The 24,157-nt window shown below is 39.4% G+C and overlaps 1 protein-coding gene across 1 annotated transcript in view; it reads left to right on the top strand.

The window, feature by feature from the left end:
- CERS3 (ceramide synthase 3) overlaps window positions 1-24,157 on the top strand; it is a 110,704-nt gene that overhangs the window by 23,940 nt on the left and 62,607 nt on the right. The window contains exons 2-5 of the mRNA XM_004372686.2: window positions 169-286; window positions 12,176-12,294; window positions 18,278-18,335; window positions 18,984-19,034. Of these exons, the coding sequence (XP_004372743.1) occupies window positions 169-286; window positions 12,176-12,294; window positions 18,278-18,335; window positions 18,984-19,034 (346 nt within the window). The remainder of the gene's footprint in view (window positions 1-168; window positions 287-12,175; window positions 12,295-18,277; window positions 18,336-18,983; window positions 19,035-24,157) is intronic.

The raw sequence follows: 24,157 nt of genomic DNA on the forward strand, positions 1-24,157 counted from the left end.
TCTTCTTGGACTTCAGTGAGGCAGATGTTGGCTGCAGGTAGCCCCAATGACAACGTGAACAAACAATTGATGTTTCATTTGGAATCTAAAGTTACAGCTCCAGTCTTCTTGTGTCTTTGTAGGTGCATTCTCAGGTGTTGAACTTATTTTCCTTTCATATTTTTGTAGGTTTGTTGCCACACCTCTAGCAAAAACATTTGGCATTAAAGAAATAGTTCGAAAGACTGCTACACCAAATACTGTCTTAGAGAATTTTTTCAATTATTCCACAAGACATCCATCGCAAGTAAGTACAAATTCTTTACTATTGGATTTAAAAATCTCCTTTCTTAATGTTTCAATCAGTGATCTATGGTTTACCTCATCTGTCCAAGAGATCTGTTCAGTTGACTGGCAAATGATTTGATTCATTTCTTTGCTCTGTTGACAGGCCATACAGTATCCCAAGCATAATGTAAAAACAACAAATAAATGTTATAGTATAAAATAACAAATATATGTTAATAATTAAACTAACAATCAATGCCAAGAATTGGGTATAAAGATCAAAACTTAACTTTTAATGGTAGGATATATACGAAATGCACTAATCAAAAAAGATAATCTTTAGGGCAGAGTAGCCTGTATCTGACACTTTGGATGATTATGGAACCATCAGCATACATTACAATAGTGACCACTGTGGTAACTTTCATGATGAGGAGTCTTTTATTTTGTCCAAAGCCTCACCACACTCAGAAATATTCTGTGTCCTTGCCCGCTCTCTAGAGATTGAATCTTTATGAGTTTAGCTCTTCAGAATAGATACTGTCCTTCATAAAATGTAGTGCAGTGCATGTTTATACATCATACAAAAAGTTACTGGTTTTTAATCTAATAGTTTTAAAAAATAGTGTCCAGGTAGGGCTAATGTTCACTCCAGTTTCATTATACTTCCATAGTTGAAAATGACAGATGAAACAATACAAACTTCTTCTAAAGCAGCATTCCTCCTATGATGAATGCAGACAGCCATCACTAATAATTTTAAAAATCAAGAGTAGGTACTAAAACAGTTTTAGATAGACAGATTTTTGATATGCCCAAATAGGCTGCTCATGTGAGCTAGTTTGATTACTGGTGCGTTTGAAGCTCTAACATCCTGTCACCAGGTGGTTAGATCTGCTACTGAGTATGTGAGCACAGGATTCCATTTACTTTTCTTGTATGGATTCAGCTCAAGTGTCCAGGTAGTCTGTCACCAAGTGTGTGGTGCAGGCTCTCACCTACAGTCCTAGACTGGCATGGGTGATTGTTGTAGGCACAGGTATCTGGCTGCAGTAGGGGGTCACACACTGAGCAAGGCTGGGAGCTGATGCCTGCCCCGGAGTGTCTGGGAGGAAAGCATTTCCCTATTCCCTAGAGTGTGTAGGTGGGTGGGTTTTGCAGCCGGACTATGAGCACCCAGTGCTGTTGGCTGTAAGGACTGCAGGGCACTACTTATTCTTGGACCCCTGTCGCAGGTGGCTAGGTGGTGTAGATGGAGCCACTAGTCCTCAGGCCCCTGATGTGGGTAGGTGAAGACCCTGCTTAATGGGCAGAGCAGTGTCAAATGTCACAAACCTGCCACTTCATAGCTGAAACAGTTCAAGTTAGACTTCAGGTATATACCCTTCTGTACTGTGGTAATGAGGGTCTAGGCTGTTGAAATGGGCCCACACAAGTCTATGCAGGGGTGAAAGGCACTCAAAGTCTGTGGACCCCTTACGCCTGTGCCTAGGCAAAGGAGCTGTGCTTACTCTGAGTTCCTGGCTTAGGGGAACTGGCAGATTTTTTTTTCCTCTGTTTGTTAATTTGTTCCCTCTCCAAGGCTGAGAGAATGGCTCAGGGCATGTGATGGATTGTACTTCCAGCCCAGGGGACTGGGCAATCACTGATGAAGCCATCCTGGACCCACTGCAGAGCAGGGAGTGGGGAGGTAAATGGGAGAGAGGTTTTTCCCAAAGTGGGATGTTTTTAATGCGCGTGGTAGGCCAGACGCAAGTACTTATCTTTTGCCAATTGAGTGTTGCTTCTCACTGGTTCTGGATGGCCAAGTAGAATGTCTGCCGCTGGGTCTCTCCTGATGTGGAAAATGCCTCCCAAGCACCACTGCTAGCCTCACTGTGTGCATGAGCTGATCCGGCCTGAAGGGCTCCGGCTCCCACTGGATCACGTCTGGCAACTCCTCGCTGCTTCCAAACCATCTCTCCCTTCCCTTGCCATTCAGTCTGATTCCTCAACTTTGCCTTTGAAGTTCAGGGCTCCTAGCTTGTCACATATAATCTATTCACTTGTTTTTTCAGGTCTTTGTTGTAAGACCACCGGAAGCATCTGACTACTCTGCCATCTTGGCCCTGCCTCAGATAGACAGATTTTTAAGGGTCCTGAACTTTATTTGCTGATTTCAGTAGCTTCACTGTGACTCTGTCTATCCTTGGTCTGGCGGGTTTCCTGCACAAAGAAGGGATGTTGACCTTTGACCATGTAGCAGGAGGTATAGTGTCCAGTTCATGGCCAGCCAACCCTGTCTCTAACTTGTTCTGCCCTCAGGCATATAACATAGCCTCTGTGTTTGACCTCTTTTTCCTAAAGCAGAGACAGATTGACAAGCCATCTTCACATGTTCCCTATTCTCATGTGTTCTAAACTACATTCCTTCATCTAAATACTGTTGTTACCATTCGTAATAATAATGTCTAAGCATCATTTTACAATTTTCAAAGGAAAAATTATTTAGCTGTGTTTATGAAAATTTAGACTACTTCAGGGAATCCTTGTTATTCTTCTCTATTTCTGTTTGAGAGAAACTCAGTTTCATAATACTGGACAAAATATGAAGAATGTGCTATACTATCTATTACTTGCTCTAGCTGCTTTTTTTGTATTTGTAAAATAATCTAGAAAATTTGGTCCTTATTAAGTTTTCCTGCTACAGAGAGAAAATGACCATGTGACAGTTAAAAGAAAACTAAGAAAAAAAACATTTTATTAATAAAATTATCGTACCTGCAAGCTGAACGAGATTTAGGGATTAGGTAACCTTTCGTTTTCATGATTGAGATAAGGCAGCTAATGCCCAGTGAGGGGAAATAGCTGTACAAGGTGAAAGCTGGAACCCAGCTCATGATTTCTTGTCCAGTTCTCTTTATACTATACTTCAGTGACTTTTTAAATCTGTGAATAGAATATTAAAAAATGTTTTTCAAAGGCTGAAGCTTTATTTGTAGTCATTGTTCTAACTCATTTGACAATACAGTATGGCTTAAAGTAGACATAATTTGGACATTTAAATCGGATAAGAGAAAAAAATATCATATGTCACCCCCAAAGTATTAGAAAGCTTTATCTACTAAACCAAGAAAATGAAGTAAATAATTAAGATTACTAATATATATTGCTCCTAGATTATAAAATTGAGGCAGTATTTATTTGTGTAACAGATCAACACAACAAAAAGTCGGTTAGTAAAATGCCTATAGCTTAAAAATACTAGAACTTGGCAGGCTAAGAGAGAAGGGCAAAGTACATGACTTTTTTAGTGAGCTCAGATGTGGAATCAAAATAACCCCCAAAACACATTAACTTGGCCAATGTAATACAGATAGCATTTTGCTTAATTTATGGCTGAGGTAAGCCAGTTTTGGGGGTACTAAAAAAACTTTTGCGCTGATTCAGGAGATTCAGGATATGGGTTTTACCACTAAAAAAGTATTCCAAGCATATAATGCAGAACATTGCTTTGGTAAGTTCTGTAGATAACACCTGTCATTAAAGACAATTGAATATATGAATCTGAGGATGTGCTTCTTCAGCTACTATAGACTGCATTGATAAAACAAAAATATTTCAGTATATACAATACGGTTTAGGGGCTAGTTATCACCAAAGGATAGAATGTGGTATTATGAGGACTAAAATACCAGACATATTAACTTCCTGTATGTTGATCTGTGGTTTTGCACAGTTTGTGGGTGACTGTATATGTGCTGCTATGTGTCTATCATATATATATATGTGTGTGTGTTTGTGTACATATATACACACATATATGTGTGTGTATGTGTGTGTATATATATGTATGTATATATATATGTATGTGTATGTATATAAATATATATATATATGTATATATATACCAGTAACAACTTCAAGATGTAATATTGGGAGAGAGTCATGATACAGACCAACAGCCCTGGCCAACAGGTCAGTCATTCTGCTACATGATAAAATGTACTAACAGTGGAATTTATTATCTAGCCCTTTTCTTCAGCAAAAACACTGTGAGAAATGATGCAGAACAAATAAGCATGTAGTTCTGGAAGAGGTCTAAAGAAAATGTGGCAGTTTAAGACATATAGCCAGCTATTGTGGTCAATTAGGGCACTGCAGTTTGCTAGCTTGTCTCATTCATAGATTCAAACAATTTTAGAGCAGAGACCTCATCTAGTCTAGTTTATTTCACAGGTGAGACATGTGAGAGCCAAAGAGGGTGGGAGATTGCTCCACAGTCAGAGAGGCTTTGTCTTTCACTCAAGAAGCCAGATCCCTTGGCCCCCATTCAGTGCTCTTCCTTTAGGCCTTACTACTTCTCTTTGGCGCCCTGGTTGCAAAGTGGTTAAGAGCTCGGGCTCCTAACCAAAAGGTCGGCAATTCAAATCCACCAGCCCTTCCTTGGAAACCCTATGGGGCAGTTCTCTATCCTGTAGCGTTGCTATGAGTTGGAATCAACTCGACGGCACCAAAAAAAAAAAACCCCAAAAACTTCTCTTTCGGTTCTGCCTGGAGGCTTTTCCTTCACTCTCCAACCTTCTTCTGAACACTTAGTACAGTGTATAGTGCAGTAGCTAAGAATACGGAACTTGAGGACTGACCGGTGGGTCCACACTATGGCTCTGCCGCAGATTCTGCACATGCAGGTGGCAGATTCACCTCTCTGTGTCCCAGTTTCCTCCTCTGAATTGAGCACGATTGTAGTGCTTATATCTTAGGGCTTAGAATAGTACATAAAGTACCTGCAATAGGGCCTAGCACAAAGCAGGTGCTCAATACATGTTATTTGTTACTTGTAATCTGTACCATTAATTTTGTACTTATCATAGATTGACTTACACAGGAGCGATTTTTGTATGTTTTCCCAACTCAATGATTATCCCAAGGGACCATCATTTGTTTCTTAATCATGTTTGTTTCCCTCCCCATAATACCTTGACAATTTTTTGTGCATTGTAAGTGTTTAATAAATGCTTGCTTCATATATTAACTAAAAAAAGTACCTCTAGAGACTTCCGCTTGCAGGGAATTCCTATCCCAATTATGTCTACAAAGCCAGTATTGCCAAGACTGACTTTCAATTAGATTGATCTGTGCTCCAAAACAAAATAAAAAGTAGTTCAAATCATATACTGTTAGTATCTTCAGGATGTATTATTAAGCAGGTGTTTATATCTGGAATAATAGCCAAAGTTGGATTATTTTCAGATCTGGAAAATTTGTAGAATGAAAGCAAGAACTTTAGCGTGTTTTTTTCACTAATGAATCTCCAACACCTAGAAGAGTGCCTGGCACATAGTTGTTGTCGTTAGGTGCCGTTGAGTCAGTTCCAACTCATAGTGACCCTGTGTACAATAGAATGAAACAGTGCCCAGTCCTGTGCCATACTCACAATCATTGTTTTATGCATGAGCCCATTGTTGCAGCCACTGTGTCAGTCTGTCTCTTTGAGGATCTTCCTCTTTTTTTGATCCTTTACCAAGCATAATGTCCTTCTCCTGGTACTGATCCCTCCTGATAACATGTCCAAAGTATTTTTGAGATGTAGTCTTGCCATCCTTACTTCTAAGGAACATTCTGGTTGTACTTCTTCCAAGACAGATTTGTTCGTTCTTTTGGCTGTCCATGGTATATTCAATATTCTTTGCCAGCACTGCAATTCAAAGGCATCAGTTCTTCTTCGGTCTTCCTTATTCATTGTGCAGCTTTTGCATGCATATGAGGCGACTGAGAACACCACAGCCTGGGTCAGGAGCCTCTTAGTCTTCAAGGTGACATCTTTGCTTTTTAACACTTTCAAGAGGTCTTTTGCAGCAGATTTGCCCAATGCAGTGTGTCGTTTGATTTCTTGACTGTTGTTTCCATGAATGTTGATTGTGGATCCAAGTACAATGAAATCCTTGACAACTTCAGTCTTTTCTCCATTTATCATGATGTTGCTTATTGGTCCAGTTGTGAGGATCTTTATTTTCTTTATGTTGAGGTGTAATCCATACTGAAGGCTGTGGTCTTTGATCTTCATCAGTAAGTGCTTCAAGTCCTCTTCATTTTCAGCAAGCAAGGTTGTGTCATCTGCATATCACAGGTTATGAATGAGTCTTCCTCCAATCCTGATGCCCCGTTCTTCTTCATATAATCCATCTTCTCAGATTATTTGCTCAGCATACAGATTGAATAAGTGTCGTGAAAGGATACAACCCTGACGCACAACTTTCGTGACTAAACGATGCAGCATCCCCTCGTTCTGTTTGAAAGACTTCCTCTTGCTCCATGAACAGGTTCTTCATGAGCACAATGAAGTGTTCTGGAATTCCCATTCTTTGCAATGTTATCCATAATTTGTTATGATCCACACAGTCAATAAAACACAGGTAAACATCTTTCTGGTATTCTCTGCTTTCAGCCAGGATCCGTCTGACATCAACAGTGATATCCCTGGTTCCACATCCTCTTCTGAATCCGGCTTGAATTTCTGGCAGTTCCCTGTCAGTATACTGCTACAGCCACTTTTGAATAATCTTCAGCAAAATTTTACTTGTGTGTGATATTAATGATATTGTTCAATAATATCTACATTCTGTTGGATCACCTTTCGTGGGAATAGGCATAAATATAGATCTCTTCCAGTCGATTGTCCAGGTAGCTATCTTCCAAATTGCTTGGCATAGACAAGTGAGCACTTCCAACGCTGCATCCATTTGTTGAAACATTTCCATTGGTATTCTGTCAATTCCTGGAGCCTTGTTTTTGGCCAGTGCCTTCAGTGCAGCTTGGACTTCTTCCTTCAGTACCATCGGTTCCTGATCATATGCTACCTTCTGAAGTGGTTGAATGTCGACCAGTTTTTTTTTAGTATAGTGACTCTGTGTATTCCTTCCATCTTCTTTTGATGCTTTCTGCATCATTTAATATTTTCGCCGTATAATCCTTCACTACTGCAACTCGAGGCCTGAATTTTTTCTTCAGTTCCTTCAACTTGAGAAATGCCAAGCGTGTTCTTCCCTTTTGGTTTTCTAACTCTAGATCTTTGCACATGTCACTATAATACTTTGTCTTCTCGAGCTGCCCTTTGAAATATTCTGTTAAGCTCTTTTATCTCATCGTTTCTTCCTTTCGCTTTAGCTACTCTATGTTCAAGAGCAAGTTTCATAGTGTCTTCTGACATCCATTTTGATTTTTTCTTTCTTTCTTGTCTTTTTAATGACTTTTTGCTTTCTTCATGTATGATGGCCTTGATGTCATTCCACAACTTGTTTGGTCTTCAGTCATTAGTGTTCAGTGCGTGTTGCTGAAATGCTGGAAGCTGTGCCACTGGTATTCAAATACCATCAGGGTCACCCATGGCGGACAGGTTTCAGCTGAGCTTCCAGACTAAGACAGACTAGGAAGAAGGACCTGGCAGTCTACTTCTGAAAAGAATTAGCAAGTGAAAACCTTATGAATAGCAGTGGAACATTGTCTGATTTAGTGCCAGAAGTTGAGCCCCTCAGGTTGGAACGCATTCAAAATACGACTGGGGAAGAGCTGCCTCCTCAAAGTAGAGTCGACCTTAATGATGTGGATGGAGTCAAGCTTTCGAGACCTTCATTTCCTGATGTGACACGACTCAAAATGAGAAGAAACAGCTGCAAGCATCCATTAATAATCATAACGTGTAATGTACAAAGTATGAATCTAGGAAAACTGGAAATTGTGAAAAATGAAATGGAATGCATACACATTGATATCCTAGGCACTGACAACTTGAAGAGGAATACAATGCATCGTCAAAAAGAAAATTTCAGGATCTGTGCTGAAGTACAACGCTGTCAGTGATAGGATAATATCCATACGCATACAAGGAAGGCCAATTAATACAACTATTATTCAAATTTATGTACCAATCACTAAGGCCAAAGATGAAGAAATTGAAGATTTTTACCAACTTCTGCAGTCTGAAATTGATTGAACATGCAATGAGGTTGCATTGATAATTACTGGTGATTAGAATGGGAAAGTTGGAAACAAAGAAGGACTGGTAGTTGGAAGATATGGCCTTGGTAATAGAAATGATGTCAGAGATCTCATCACAGAATTTTGCAAGGCCAACAACTTCTTCATTGCAAGTACCTTTTTCAGCAATGTAAACAGAGACTATACATGTGGACGTTGCCAGATGGAATACACAGGAATCAAATCGACTACATCTGTGGAAAGAGACGATGGAAAAGCTCAATATCATCAGTCAGAATAAGGCCAGGGGCTGACTGCAGAACAGACCATCAATTGCTCATAATGCAAGTTCAAGTTGAAACTGAAGAAAATTAGAGCAAGTCCATGAGAGCCAAAATTTGACCTTAAGTGTATCCCACCTGAATTTAGAGACCACTTCAAGAATAGATTTGATGCATTGGCACATAGTAGAGGTTCAATACGTATTTTTGAATGAATGAGTGAATAAAACATTTGAAACAGGCAAGCTAGACCCAGAGCCCTTGCAGTCTAAGAACTTACAGAATACAGTGCTGTGGCATTTCAGAATATGTTATGTTGTGGACCAAGCAACATCCGTCTTTATTGGAGGAGAATTCCTAGAATTATATCCTCCGTTTTGGGGAATCTGTTCATGTGTGTACATTGCTTAAGAAGTAAAGGAATACTTTTTCCTTAAATGACTTTTAGTCCATTATCTCTTTTCTGTGTTTGGCCATAAAAATATGCAGCAGTACATAACACCACACAGTTTATATAGCACTTTCACATCTAGGACACCCCTGTATCCTTAAACCATTCTTGTGAGGTAGATAGCACACACCATCATTGTTAATATCCCCATTATTCACTGGGTCAGAATTTAAGTACAGTGCTCAAGGCTGCATAGCTAGGAGGTAGCAGAACTGGATCTTCTGTTTTCACTTTCCTGCCCTTTCTACCATGTTTTTTTTTTTTTTTTTTTTGCCTTGATGCCTGCCGTGGTCTCTCCTTCCTTCAGCGGAGTGTGAGAATGATGCTCTTTAGGTTAGTGCGTCCAGACCTCCAAACCTGTTCAGCCTAGAGTGCGAGGCCTTCACTATTGAGCACAGACACCTAGGAAAAAAGAGGAAAGTGAATACAGTGTCTGCCTCCAGACTCACTCTTATTCATTCTTACACCACTGCAAGAGGAGACTTTACAAATGCAAACACCTCTAACCCACAAGACACATTCCAGACAGGGCCTTCCTTGAAGTTGCCTAGCCACATCTTTCTGCCTCTGATCTTTGTATATTTCTGCCATATGAGGCTTCTTTCTGTTCCTCAGGTATTCCTTGCTCACCCATGCTCTCATCTCCAGACCACCTCACATGCTGGTGCCTCTGCCAGGACACTTCCCTTCTTCATCCTCTCTTTCCAAGGGCTGTAACATCCAGGAAATGACAACATAAAGTTAGGTCCTGTGGTATCCTATACTTTTTTATTTTAGCCCTCATACTATTTTATTATAATTAATTGTCTTATTTTCTGACTTCCTCACTAGACAGACTTTACCCTGTTGTCTTAGTCATCTAGTACTGCTATAACAGAAATACCACAAGTGAATGGCTTTAACAAACAGAAGCTTATTCTTTCACAGTCTAGTAGGCTAGAAGTCCGAATTCAGGGTGCCAGCTCCACAGGGAGGCTTTCTCTCTCTGTTGGCTCTGGAGGAAGGTCCCCGTCATCAGTCTTCCTCCGTTCTAGGAGGTTTTCGGCACAGGAACCCAGGGTCCAAAGGGCACACTCTGTTCCCGGCGCTGTTTTCTTGGTGGCATGAGGCCCCCCTGTCTCTCTGCTCACTTCTCTCTTTTACATCTCAAAAGAGATTGACTCAAGATACAAACTAATCTTGTAGATTGAGTTCTGCCTCATTAACATAACTGCTGCTAATCCTGCCTCATTAACATCATAGAGATTGGATTCACAACACATAGGAAAATCATATCAGATGACAGCATGGTAGACAATCATACAATACTGAGGATCATGGCCTAGCCAAGTTGACACACTTTTTCAGGGATACTCTTCAATCCATATCACCTGTGAAGATGAGGCCCATATCAGTCTTGTTCCTTTAGATCTCCAGCGTTTAGCACGATGCCTGCAAGAAGTTGTTGCTGTGGTTAGGTGCTGTTGAGTGGATTCCGACTCATAGGGACCCTATGGGACAGAGTAGAACTGCCGCATAGGGTTTTCAAGGCTGTAATCTTTACAGAAGCAGACCACAGTGTCTTTCTCCCACGGAGCAGCTGGCAGGTTTGAACTGCTGACCTTTCGATTAGCAGTTGAGCGCTTAACCACTGCGCCACCAGAGCTCCTTCCTACAAGTAGGCACCAAAAAATAGTCACCAACTCAGTTGCCTCAAAAACCAGGTGAATGCTTGGCTGATAAAAGAACAGGTAGTAGAGAGGGCAATTTACAGGAAAACAGTATGGTATGGGCTACATCCTGTTTTTGTTTTGCTTTGCTTTCCTTCTCTTCAGATTCAGTTATGGCCTAGCAGTTTGGGAGGGAAATATGGAGAAGCTGCAGTTACTCGTTTGCCAGTCTTATGCTTCTCTTTGAAGTTTACCTACTGTTGCCGTGTGTACCTGAACAATTATATGAGCGATACATGGTAACCTAGCAGAAACTATACTGCTCATCACAAACGGTTGGATGTCCAGCCATCTGGCCCACATGTTGGCTTTGTTTGGTTTTCACAATGTAGGGTCGACAATACTTTAACTTTTCTTTGAGACATTGGTCAACATTTTTAAAAACCAGCAATTTCACATTAAAATTCTGGGACTGCACTTTCCCTCTGGCAGCCATCACCTAGAGCCTGGGCCCTGCTGTCCCTTTTGGAAAGGGCGTATGCTTTTTCCATTTGCTGCATTCATACAGCTCCTACTGATTTCCTGAACTCTGAAGCTGAAGATCATTGTTATGCAATTTTATTTTTTCATATTAGATTAAGAAATACATCTTGTACTCATGTTGGAAAAGGGAAATATTAAGCAGGTTGGTATTTCAAAAACAGTTGGAGAATATATTTCTTTGTGGAAGTGATGAGTAGCGCCATAGGTTTAACATGTGAAACATGTCTGTGTTGAAAGAATACAACTTAAAATCCCATTATGAAACACACCTGATCCACTTAGTCATTTATGTTTCTTGTTTGGCCCTAGCAGGTCTTTGAGTTTGTGACCTTTGAGCTAGTCTATTATCAATATTGTTTCTAATTTTAAATCATAGCCCACAACTTCGACTTTCCAGAAGAGAAGCAACCATCGTTTTTTTTGTTGTTGTCACAATCATTGTTTTTCATGTTTGGAATTAGTTTGGGTTAGTTTGAAGTAAGCTCTATATCTGATGAAATGTGGAAGTGGGTGGCCAACATCTGTTGAAGTCTTTCCTGCATTATCTTCTGGAGCTACTAGAGAGAGCATATGATATAACTGAAAGCTCACACTAATCTCAGTTGTTGTCCTCATTTTGATATTAATTTTAGATCTTGGACAAAGCACTAAAACATTTGGGATTTCAGCTTCCTCATATGAAAAGTGAGGAGATTGGATTTGATCAACATCTTAAACTATACCACTCTACCATGCGCTTAAGAGCACTGAAAAAATAAGCAATGAGTGAACTCACATATACAACTTGAACCAATCTATAGAGAACTGGTCTTTCTTAGGAATTCAGAGTGTTAGGATGCTAACTTTCCTTTTTTGAATTTTGTGATTCCATAAGCAAAAGAGGTAAATTCACTGGCTCAAGATCTCATGGCAGAATCTCTCTTATCTCCAGTACGCAAGTTCTCAGAACCTGACCTCACTGTCTCTTGACAGCCTGCCAATCTAACTGTGCTCTCTATCATTCATTCAATTGTTTCATCCCTTTTCAGACAGATATTTATGGCCTGGCAAAGAAGTGTAACTTGACAGAGCGCCAGGTTGAAAGATGGTTTAGGAGTCGACGGAATCAAGAGAGGCCTTGCAGGATAAAGAAGTTCCAGGAAGCTTGGTAAGGAGAGTCAAAGCCCTTGAAATGCTATTATTTTATAGGGAGCAGAATGGTCATCTCAGAAAGAATACTGAAGTTGGAACAGAAGAAGGGTTCACACCCAGCTCTGTCACTTATCAGTAGCATGTTTTAGGCTAGTCACTCATTTACTCTCTGGGTTTCCATTTCCTTCTCTATAAAATGGGGATAATAGTGCCTCCTTTACCTACCCCTTAGCATTCTTGTAAAATGAGAAAATCCATGGAAAGTGCTTTGCAAGCTATGAACTCCCTAAAATGAACGAGAGGTATTCTGTACTTATCCTGAAGTCTAGAAAAATCATAAAAATGTCTTAACTTTATCTTTTTTAGGGTAGAGATTGGCCTCATGTCGTAAGACTTTATCACCTGTTTCCAATCACACTGTAATTATAAGAGCAGAGAATCTTGGAGAGGATGTGTGTTGGATCATTATCCCAGCTCCTCCCTGTGGATTGGGAAGCCAGTTCCTCTTGGTTTCCCAGTTGGTTTAGCAAGAGGATCAGGTTGGGCTGGGGCATCAAATAGGATTGTTACCACAGAACTGTTTTCTTTAAATATATTCTGAGAGCAGTGCAGATGCATTGGATTAATTTTTTGCTTCATTTGAGTTTTGCTTTTTCCCCCTGTAGAATGTTGTAGTACTTTAGGTCACTCTCTTGGTGGCAGAACTGACACCTGTGCAAAAAAAGTGGACTAGGTCATTGCTTTTATTTTGTTTCCCCTTCAGTAAATCAGACAAATGGGTTAGTTGGGTTGTGTTGGATGCTGCATTTCTGCTTTCTGCCTATTTCTTAAGGTCCTCATATTGTCTAGTGACTTTCATCAGATATTTTTATTTTGAGGGTGAAATGAACAGGGAGCTGACGTAAGACTCTCAAATAAACAAACAGAGAGCCTATGGGAATGCTAAGCTTTAAAGACTTCTTTTAATTTACTTATGAGTTTCTGAGTACTAGAAATCCAGTTGTGACACCTGCTGATGTCAGGGTGTCTCGAAACAAACACTAATTTCTCTTTAAAAGCTTCCATTGCCTTTTCCACAGTGGCTTAAGGTATATGGTCTGATTTGTTCTCTGATAGCTTCTGTGTGATTTGTCTGACTTTAAAGACTGGTTAATATTGTGTTGCCACTGATGCCAGCTTGGCAGATTGTATCTCTCTGAACTATTACCAAAAAAAAAAAAAAGGTACAAAGTGGAGCTGATCTCACATTTTAAAAAACAAAAAAGCCCCATTGCTGTCGAGTTGATTTCAACTCCTAGCGACCCTATAGGACAGAATAGAATTGCCCCATAGGATTTCCATGGAATGGCTGGTAGATTTGAACTGTGACTTTTTGGTTAGCAGCCGAACTCTTAACCACTGTGCCACCAGGACTCCGACTCATACATTACATCTCCCTTTTTCCCTGCTGCCATTCATTCTCGAGAGCAAATGGTTCTTATCTTAAGTAAATTCACTGAGAAGGGACTAATTCTCTGAGTGAATCATATTCCAGTGAAATTCTCTGATAATCTCTTATACGTTATCATGCTTTACTGTTTATAAATAATGTTTGTTTGATCCTCCCACCAACAGTGTGAGGCAGTCAGGAAACATGGGGTTAGCCCCATTTAAGAAATGAGAAACTACACATCCATCTAGTTTAAAAGAACATAAGGTCACCTACCTGTTTGAGGGACTGTTGCACTCAAGTCTTCTCACTCTTATTCTGATGCTCTTTCTGCTCCCGTACCTCTTAGCAAGCAGAGAGTCTCCTACGCCAAATAACCATTTGGATCAACAGGGCCCAAACACACGTTTGTGGATCTGCCTGTGTCAGTGAGTCCACTGAAAGTCTGCCACCGAGTGGAAGCAAGAGGAGGAGACGTTGAATTACCCTTACAGTCAGTCAGTCAGTGCAGACAAGCATGTTACGTATCTTCTCTGTACTTAGCACTACCTTAGTTTGTATACAGTTCCAGATTTTAAGAGGGAAGTAAAAGCGTAAGGCATGGTCACAGCCTTACAGAGCTGAGGGAGACCAGACTATCACATATGAAACTATAGTATCTATTGTTATTCCACCCCGATGGCAGATGGGATGTATGCCAGCAGATACATGGCCGTGTTTAGATGTACCATGGGATTCAGAGGAGATGCATTAATATGGCTCGAGAAGTCAGAGAAAGGCTTTTTAGAGGAGATGAGACATGAGCTAGATCTTGAAGAATGGGTTGTTTCCATAAGAAAAGGAAGCAGTGTCTGCGGGCAGCATGTTTCAAGTAAGGCAAAAGCCCAAAGCAAGAAATTGTATAGTATATTCAGGAAACAATACACTCAATACATTTAAATAAAATTTAAGCTCTGCCTTATTCTTTAGCAATGTTGCAAATTTTCTCCAAGTCAGATAACTGTTAAAAGTTATGGAATAAATGGATAGACTAAAGCAAAATGCCAAGCTGTTTAATTATACAAGGACTACCCTTTTTTCCCGTCAGTTACAGACTTCGCTACAGAAATCATAGCACAAAATGTGCACCCCCAGGCTGAGTGTATTGTTTCTTTGGTTACTTCCTTTAATTATGACTCGTGACTCGATGGCATCCAACAACAACAACAACAAAGCCCTGTTTAATGGCATTTCTATCCATAGTGGGTTTTTTTTTCTTAAATCAAATTCATATTAGCTAACCAATTTTCTTTTTAAAATAAACACTTATACCTAGGAATAAGACATTTATTATAACATTACACTGTAGTGTCCAAGAGCCTGAAATGTATAGGCAGCGGTGCTATCCCAGTGGTTATGGGAGGCACTCTGCTGACTGGTGGACTGCCTCCTGGCCTAAGCTGACCTGGCGGCAGGTCCTCTGCCTGCTTCCTCCTGCCTCTCCCACGATGAGCCCACATTTGGTTGTCAGCTTCTTTCACTGCTGGCCCAAGTTCACTCTGTCCAGTTCCTCCCCTGATTGCACCCTGCAGTCCATCTTCCACTTTTACCATGTTAGCCTAACAAGTCATTTTCTCTTTCCTGAAAAATTATTTTTTTTCCGCAGTTATGTTTTGGTAAAAAGGAAGATTTTACTACCTTAGGTTCACTTGCAGCAAGTAAAATGGCATGAACAAGTAAATCAGAATTCATCTTAGTATCAGTGAAGTGCAGCAGTTCTCAAAAAAATTTTGAAGGTCACAAAAAGCTTTTGTCTATGTGTGCTATACATATTGATATTTATTGTGTTATAAATTAAAATCGAGACACTTATAAAACGTGAGACTACACAGACATACATGCATTAGCTATCAGAACAACGATGCAATCACATGTCAGGTAGCCTCTGGAAAATGCCAGTGCCCCCTTGTGAAGGAATGACAGTGAAAAAGACAAATAACATTTTTAGTGTTATTATGAAAATCTTTTTGACCTCATGGACCCCCAGAAAAGGTCTTGGGAACCCTCAGGGATTCCTGGCCCACACTTTGAGAACCATGGGCATAGTGTAATGAAACCTGAGTGGGACTAGTCTTGAAAACGTGCAACTTAGTTTTTACTAATTCTTATTGTACAACCTTGGGTTAGTTATGTGAACTCTCTGAACCTTAGTTTCCTTATTAGTATCCATCTCACCTACTTTTCAGGATTATTGTGAGAATTAAGCAACAATCTGTGAAAAAAAGGATAATTATGGTCCCTACTTCATACGTTGTTGTGAAGATAACACGTGTGGTTCGCAGAGTCAGAAAGTCAATATATGTTAGAGAAACAAATGAAATGAAATGTACCACCCAGACTCATGGCTTCATTTGTGGGCTGGCTAGTCTTAGATGCTGTTTTTTGGATTCTTATTTGGCCAAGATAACTCAGGGAAACGTGGAACTGCTTTCTGCATCTAAGCAGGTACCATACCAGGACCAATGATAAACAAAGCAAGTTCAAACAGGTCTCCATTTTCATTTTGTAAAGTGCCCTTTGGATATTTTCATGGTTCAGCTTTCTGAGTAACTGAACTGTCATCTAGCTTAGAGGCAATAATAATATTCAGGAAACACTCCTGAATTCAGAGTCCTAAGACCTGCACCTCAGTCTCAGCTTTACCGCTTCTTACCTACATCAATTGGGAAAATGGCCTCATTTGTTTGAGCCTGATTTTTCATCTACAAAATGGGTATATGCCTATATTCCTATTTCCTACTTATCTTACAAGCATGTTGAGGAAAGCACTCTAAAGCATTATACAAATATAAGGAACAAATATTGCTTTTAATATTATTTTTGCTTTAGCAACCATTTGGTAAAATATCAGGAATTTAAAATTTTTTACTTTGGAAAATTGTAAACATATACAGAATTAGAAAGACTAGTATAATGAACTGTGTGCCCATCACTAGCTTTAACAATTGTCAACTCAAGGTCAATTCTGTGTCATCTATACCCCCACCTACTACTCTTTCCCACCCCAGATTACTTCTGAAGCAAACATCGGACATTGTATCATTTCATTTGTAAGTATTTTAGTATGTATCTCTAAAAGATAAGAACTCTTTATTTTAAACATAATTGCAATACCAGTACTATACTGGAAAAAAAAAATCACTTAACAATAACCAATATCTAATCAGTGTTCCAGTTTCCTTGATTATCTTATACTTTTCTTCACAGTTTGTTTATTTGAATCATGATCTAAATAAGGTCCATATATTGCAATTGGTTAGTGTCATGGATTGAATTGTGTCCCCCCAAAATATGTGTCAACTTGCCTGAGCTGTGAGTCTCAGTGGTTTGGCAGTTACATAATGATGTAATGATGTGATCTGGCGTGATCAGCCAATCAATTGTAAAGGATTAGGGTGGGGTGCAATACCCTTACTCAGGTCACAGCCCTGATCTGATGTAAGGGGAGTTTCCCTGGAGGTGTGGCCTGTGTCACCTTGTCTCTTACAAGAGATAAAAGAAGGGAGAAGTGAGCAGAGAGGAACTTCCTACCACCAAGAAAGATGAGTCAGGAACATCCTTTGGACCCTGGGTCCCTGGGCTAAGAACCTCCTAGACCCAGGGGAAGACTGAGACGAGAACCTTCCCCTAGAGCCAACAGAGAGAGAGAAAGCCTTCTCCTGGAGCTAGCACCCTGAATTCGGATTTCTAGCCTCCTAAACTGTGAGAGAGTAAGTTTCGGCTTGTTAAAGCCATCCACTTGTGGTATTTCTGTTATAGCAGCACTAGATAACTAAAACAGTAGTTATGTCTTTTAAGTCTTTTAATCTATAGGTTTTTCTCCATACTCGAGAAAAATACTTTTTTTCAAAATATACTTTTAGGAGACAAGGATAAAGTCTGACCACATTAAACCTTTTTACTGGGAATTAAATGGGGTAAAATAAGTGATTAGACTATAATTAGATTCTTTCTTGTGATGATAATATCAACCATCATTTGTGTGTCAGGAACTGTGCTAGGCATTTTAATAGTAATAATAACTTCCATTTATTGTTGCTCACTTCATACTAGACAAAATGTGATCAATGTTTTCACAAATTAACTTTAATCCTTTTTACATTTTGAGATAAGTTCCCCTCCTCCTTTGCTTTAGAGATGAGGAAGTTAAGTGACTTACCCAAGGTTAAAACCTGTTGTCGGGGAGTCGATTCTGACTCAGGGCCACCCTGTGTGTTACAGGATAGAACGGAGCTCCATAAGGTTTTCTTGGTTGTAATCTTTACAGAAGCAGATCACCAGACCTTTCTTTTGAGGTGCTGCTGGGTGGTTTGAACTGCCAGCCTTTCAGTTAGCAGCCAAGCACAAACTGTGCCACCCAGGAACCTTTACTCAAGGTTACAGATATCTAGTAAATGGGAGAGCCAGCATATGAGCTTAAATTACTTTGACTGCAGAATGTGTTTTGTACAAACTCTGCCATGCCAAATGTTTTCTCCTCAGATGTCAATTACCTTTGCAAGGGAGTAAAGACTTTTCTTTCTTTTGGCAGCTGGCGATTTGCATTTTACTTAATGTTGACTGTGGCTGGAATTGCATTTCTTTATGATGTAAGTTGTCTTTGTGATATCTTTGATTGGAAGTTGTCTTTAAATTTTAAAATCTTGCCTGTGATTTGCTTTAGAATATAATACTTTCAATAAGTGCTACCCAGGCTCCTTAACCTGAGCTTACTCATCCCTATTCACCTGTCACTTGTCTCCTTCCTTTAGTTTGTTTATAGTGAATGTAATTATATATTTGAGTTTAAACCTACCATCCTACTATTTATTTTCTAATTATACCACTTGTTGCCTGGGAATTGCTTTAGGATATAATATTTTCAATAAGATAACCAGCTTTTAGAGATTTCTCTCAAGATTTTTATATTTTATTGCTACAGAAGCAGTAATCTAATTGGCTCAAAAATAATTTTGTTACTAGATTCACTTGTTTGAAACAATTTCCTTCTTGAGGCAGCACTGTTTAGTGATTTCAGATTCATTAGAAGTAGTGACTTTCACATAAGTGTTGTATAGGAATACATAGAAATATCTTCACAGGAATAAATATATGGAACTGTAGCAGCAGGGATATTGCAAAAGTGTGTATTACTGTGCATCTTTGCCCCTTATAAATGTCATCAAGAAGAGTTTATATTATGTGCTGAAATCAGCCTTTGACCCTGACAAACTTATTTCTTCTCTTTGTATTTTCAGAAACCTTGGCTATATGACCTTTGGGAGGTCTGGAATGGCTATCCCAGACAGGTAAGTCCCCTATGATGTGGTCCCTTCCTTTCTTCAGCACCCGAACCAAAACTGTTGCCTTGAGTAGATTCTGACTCATAGCGACCCTATAGGACATAATAGACCTGTCCCATTAGGTTTCCAAGGCTGTAATCTTTACGGGAGCAGACTCCCATGGAGTAGCTGGTAGGTTCAAACCAACAACCTTTCGGTTAGCAGCCGAGTGCTTAACCACTGCACCACTGGGGCTTCAGCACTCAGGCCCCTCACATTGTCCCCTGAATTAAACTTAGTCTCTTTCCTACTCTCTGTCCACTTCTATGCAATCCTTTCACTCTTTCCCCACCTGAGTTTGTTGTTAGCTGCTGTCGAGTTGGCCTCCACTCATGACGATCCCACGCGTTACAGAGTAGAACTATGCTCCATAGGGTTTTCTTGGCTGTAATCTTTACGGAAGCAGTTTGGAAGGCCTTTGCTGCAGTGCCACTGGGTGGGTTCAAAGTGCCAGCCTTTAGGTTAGCAGCCTGTCACAACCACTTGTGCCACCCAGGCTCTTAACCTGGGCTTACTCATTTCTCATTCCCTTAGTTTGTTTATAGTGAATGTAATTTCACATTTGAGTTTAAACTACGATTTTATTATTTATTTTCTATTTATACCACCTGTTGCATTTCCTTTTTTTTCCAGCTCCCTTTTTGTCTTCTTATTGGAGAGTCAAGTTTTCTTAAATTAATATTCTATTTCTTTCTTTTATTAGTTTACCAGTCATGCATTTTTATTCTTTTGGTACTTTTCTTAGAGATTACTGTATGCATTCTTGATTTATTAGAGTCTAATGCAAATTAGTATTCTTACTATTTTCAGACACTGAAAGATAGTTAAAATATTCCAATATACCCTTATCTTACTTCCTCCCTGAAATATTTAAAACCTTGTAAGTCATTATTATTATCGTTTTGTAAATCAGTCAATTTACCCTTTCCATGCTGTTGCCTCCTTTCTGCATTTCTTCCTACATTTCAGAAGGATTTTTATCCTTCTGGAGCCCTGGCTGCAAAGTGGTTAAGAGTTTGGCAGTTAACCAAAAGGTCAGCAATTCAAATACACCAGCTGCTCCTTGGAAACCCTATGGAGAAGTTCTACTCATCCTATAAGGCCGCTACGAGTCAGAATTGACTCGACGGCAACGAGTTTTTATCCTCCTGCCTGAAGAAATTCCTTTAGTATTTTTTAAATGGCACTTCTGCCAATTTTTGTTTGAACATGTCATCATGTGCCTTCATTGTTTTAAAGGATATTTATACTGGGTATAAAACTCTAGGTCAGCAGCTATTTTCCTTCGGCACTTTAAAGTGCCTCCATCGGTTCCTTTAAGAATTCAGCTGTCATTCTTATTTCTGCTTCTTTGTGAATGTAATATCTTTTTTTTTCCTCCTCTGTCTGATTTTAATATTTTCTCTTTGTCTTTCAGCAGTTTGATTATGATACGCATACATGTGGTTTTCTTTGAGTTTATCTGCTTAGGGTTCATAATACTTCTTGAATCTGTGGCTTTATGTCTTTAATCAGTTTTGGAGAATTCTCAGCCATTGCTTCTGTCCCATTCTTTCCCTCTGGGATTACAATTACAACTACGCTAGTGTGCTAGACTTTTATACTAGATCCCATATGCCTCTCATACTCTTTTCAATACTTTCCATCTGCTTGCCTCTCTGTGCTTCAGTCTATTGGGAGACAGTTATCCGTGAGTCTCTTGCATTTATGCACAGCTTGTGAAGTGAGGCACTGACTACCTTTTGTTCTGTACTGTCTTTTTAAGGATGTTTGAAGAGCATACAGCCTTGGAAGATAGAGATAATGTCTTCCTCTGGAGCAAAGGGCAGACATGTTATTGCCCACTATAAAAGATTCAGGTCTGGTAGCTCAGGGTTCCTCTCTTGTAAAGCAACCCACTGCATGTACAAGTATCATCTAACCTATTTGCTTCACCCTATGGCGATTGGGGATTGGAGAACTGGCCTAAATACTGATACTCCAGCTACTCCAATTACTGTGAGTAGTAAACGATCCTTTATTTCTGACCCAGGACTATCCTATCTTCTACCATCACACATGAAACTGTGGCCGGCCAGCTTATTAGCTTGCAAGTAGGGTAAAATCTCAGACACTTCACAGTTCTGGATATTTTGTATTGACATGTCTTCCAGTTTACTAGTGCTTTTTTTCAACTGTATCTATATGTTATTAAACACATCTTTTTACTTCTTAATTTCAGTTATTGTATTTTTCAGTTCTCAAATTTTAATTCTTTTTTATGGATTCCAGTTAGCTACCAGAAATTTCCATCTTTTAATCTATTTTTTTAAGTTATTTTAAAGTGCAAGTCTGATAAATCCAGTATCTTGATCACTTGTGAGTCTGTTTTCTTTCTTGTTCCTGTCTCCTTGTGTTTGATAACTTTTGAATAACGCATGTTGTGTATAAAAAATTGTAGATGCTGAGAATACTGTTATCTTCCTCCCAAGAGGATTTACTTTTACTTCTATTAGGCAGTTAGAGTAGGGGCAGATCACCTTAATCCAATTTATGATTGAACTGCTTCAATGTGGGCACGGGGTTTGTGAAGGTAGATCTATTTCCAATTTACTCATGTTCCTAGGGTGTCCTCATTCAGTAGTTTTAAATAAAATATTAGAGCATTTACCAGGGTTCCTTTTCCTTGGCTCATCCTGAACTTTGTAGCTCTATGCTTCCTAGCATTAGAGACTGCCAAAAGTTCTGCTTAACTTCAATTTCTTAGCCTCTGGGCTTCATGTTGCTTATAAATTGGCCAATGCAGAATTTATGATATATTTAAGTATGGTTTTCTTTGAGTTTATCCACTTAGAGTTCATAGTACTTCCTCAATAAAGTGTTAACTAGAAATAAAGGGTTCACTTTAATGCATTTTTTTTTCTTTTGGGGGTCTTGACTCCAAAGGTTCTGGATGCCTTGATTGCTCTCTAATGCCTTCAAACAGACTGGGGGAAAAAAAAAAAAAACCTCTATCCATTTTTTTGTTTGTTCTCACAAAGCGGGTTAGTCTTTTTCTTAATTTTTTCCCATACAAATATTGACTGCAATTGCTCTCCCTATACTGTGTGTGACAGCACACTCCTCCTTTCCACCCGATTCCCCATGTCCATTCAACCAGCTCCTAATCCTCTCTGCCTTCCCATATCACCTCTGGATGGAAGCTGCCCATTTAGTCTCTTGTATCTACTTGAGCTAAGCGGCAAAGCATGGTCCCCAGACCCCTACCCCTGCTACTCTGTCTCTCAAAGTGTTTGATCGTATTCAGGAAACTTCTTAGCTTTGGTTTAGTCCAGTTGTGCTGACTTCCCCTGTAGTGTGTGCTGTCCTTCCGTTCACCTAAGGTAATTCTTATCTACTATCTAGTTAGTAAATAACCCCCACCCTCCCTCCACACCCTCATAACCATCAAAGAATGTTTTCTTCTGTGTTTAAACCTTTTCTTGAGTTCTTATAATAGTGGTCTTATACAATATTTGTCGTCCTGTGACTGACTAAATTCACTCAGCATGATGACCTCCAGCTTCCTCCATGTTATGTTTCACGGCTTCATAGTTGTTCTTTATCATTGTGTGGATATACCATAATTTGTTTATCCATTTGTCTCTTGATGGGCACCTAGGTTGTTTCCATCTTTTTGCTATTATGAAAGTGTTCCAATGAACATGGGTTGTGCATAAATCTATTCGTGTGACGGCTCTTATTTCTCTAGGATATATTCCAAGGAGCAGGACAGCTGGATTGTATGGTACTTCTATTTCTAGCTTTTTAAGGAAGCGCCAAATTGATTTCGAAAGTGATTGTACCAATTTACCTTCCCACCAACAGTGTATAAGTGTTCCAGTCTCTCCACAACCTCTCCAGCATTTATTATTTTGTGTTTTTTGGATTAACGCTAGCCTTGTCGGGGTGAGATGATATCTCATTGTAGTTTTGATCTGCATTTCTCTAAAGGCTGTTGATTGTGAGCGTTTCTTCATGTGTCTGTTAGCTGCCTGAATATCTTCTTTGGCGAAGTGCCTGTTCATAATCCTTTGCCCATTTATTAATTGGGTTATTTGTCTTTTTGTTGTTGAGGTTTTGCAGTATCTTGTAGATTTTAAAGATTAGACACTGATTGGATTTGTCATAACTAAAAGTTTTTTCCCAGTCTGTAGGTTGTCTTTTTACTCTTTTGGTGAAGTATTTCGATGAGCATAAGAGTTTGATTTTTAGGGGCTCCCATATATCTAGTCTCTCTTCTGGTGCTTGTGCATTATTACTTATGCTTCGTATTGTGTTTATGCCATGAATTAGGGCTCCTAGTGTTGTCCCTATTTTTTATTCCATGATCTTTATCATTTTGATTTTATATTTAAGTCTTTGATCCATTTTGAGTTAGTTTTTGTGCATGGTGTGAGGTATGGGTCTTGTTTCAGTCTTTTGCAGATGGATATCCAGTTATGCCAGCACCACTTGTTGAAGAGACTATCTTTTCCCCAGTTAATGGACTTTGGACCTTTGTCAAATATCAGCCGCTCATAGGTGGAGGAATTTATGTCTGGCTTCTCAATTCTGTTCCATTGGTCTATGTATCTGTTGTTGTACCAGTACCAGGTTGTTTTGACTACCTTGGCGGTATAATAGGTTCTAAAATCAGGTAGTGTGAAGCCTCCCACTTTGTTCTTCTTCTTGAGTAATGCTTTACTTATTTGGGGCCTCTTCCCTTTCCCTATGAAGTTGGTGATTTGTTTCTCCATCTCATTAAAAAATGCTGGTGGAATTTGGATTGGGATTGCATTGTATCTGTAAATTGCTTTGGGTAGAACTGACATTTTCACAATGTTGAGTCTACCTATCCATGAGCAAGGTATGTTTTTCCGCTTGTGCAGGTCTTTTTGGTTTCTTGCAGTAGTGTCTTGTAGTTTTCATCGTATAGGTCTTTTATGTCTCTGGTTTGATTTATTCCAAAGTATTTTATCTTTTGGGGGGCTATTGTAAATGGTATTTGATTTGGTGATTTCCTCTTCGAGGTTCTCTTTGTTGGTGTAAAGGAATCCAACTGATTTTTGTATGTTTATCTTGTATCCTGA

The sequence above is a fragment of the Trichechus manatus genome, unplaced genomic scaffold (genome assembly GCF_000243295.1).
Source record: "Trichechus manatus latirostris isolate Lorelei unplaced genomic scaffold, TriManLat1.0 scaffold00019, whole genome shotgun sequence".
In the NCBI taxonomy this organism is placed as follows: Eukaryota; Metazoa; Chordata; class Mammalia; order Sirenia; family Trichechidae; genus Trichechus; species Trichechus manatus.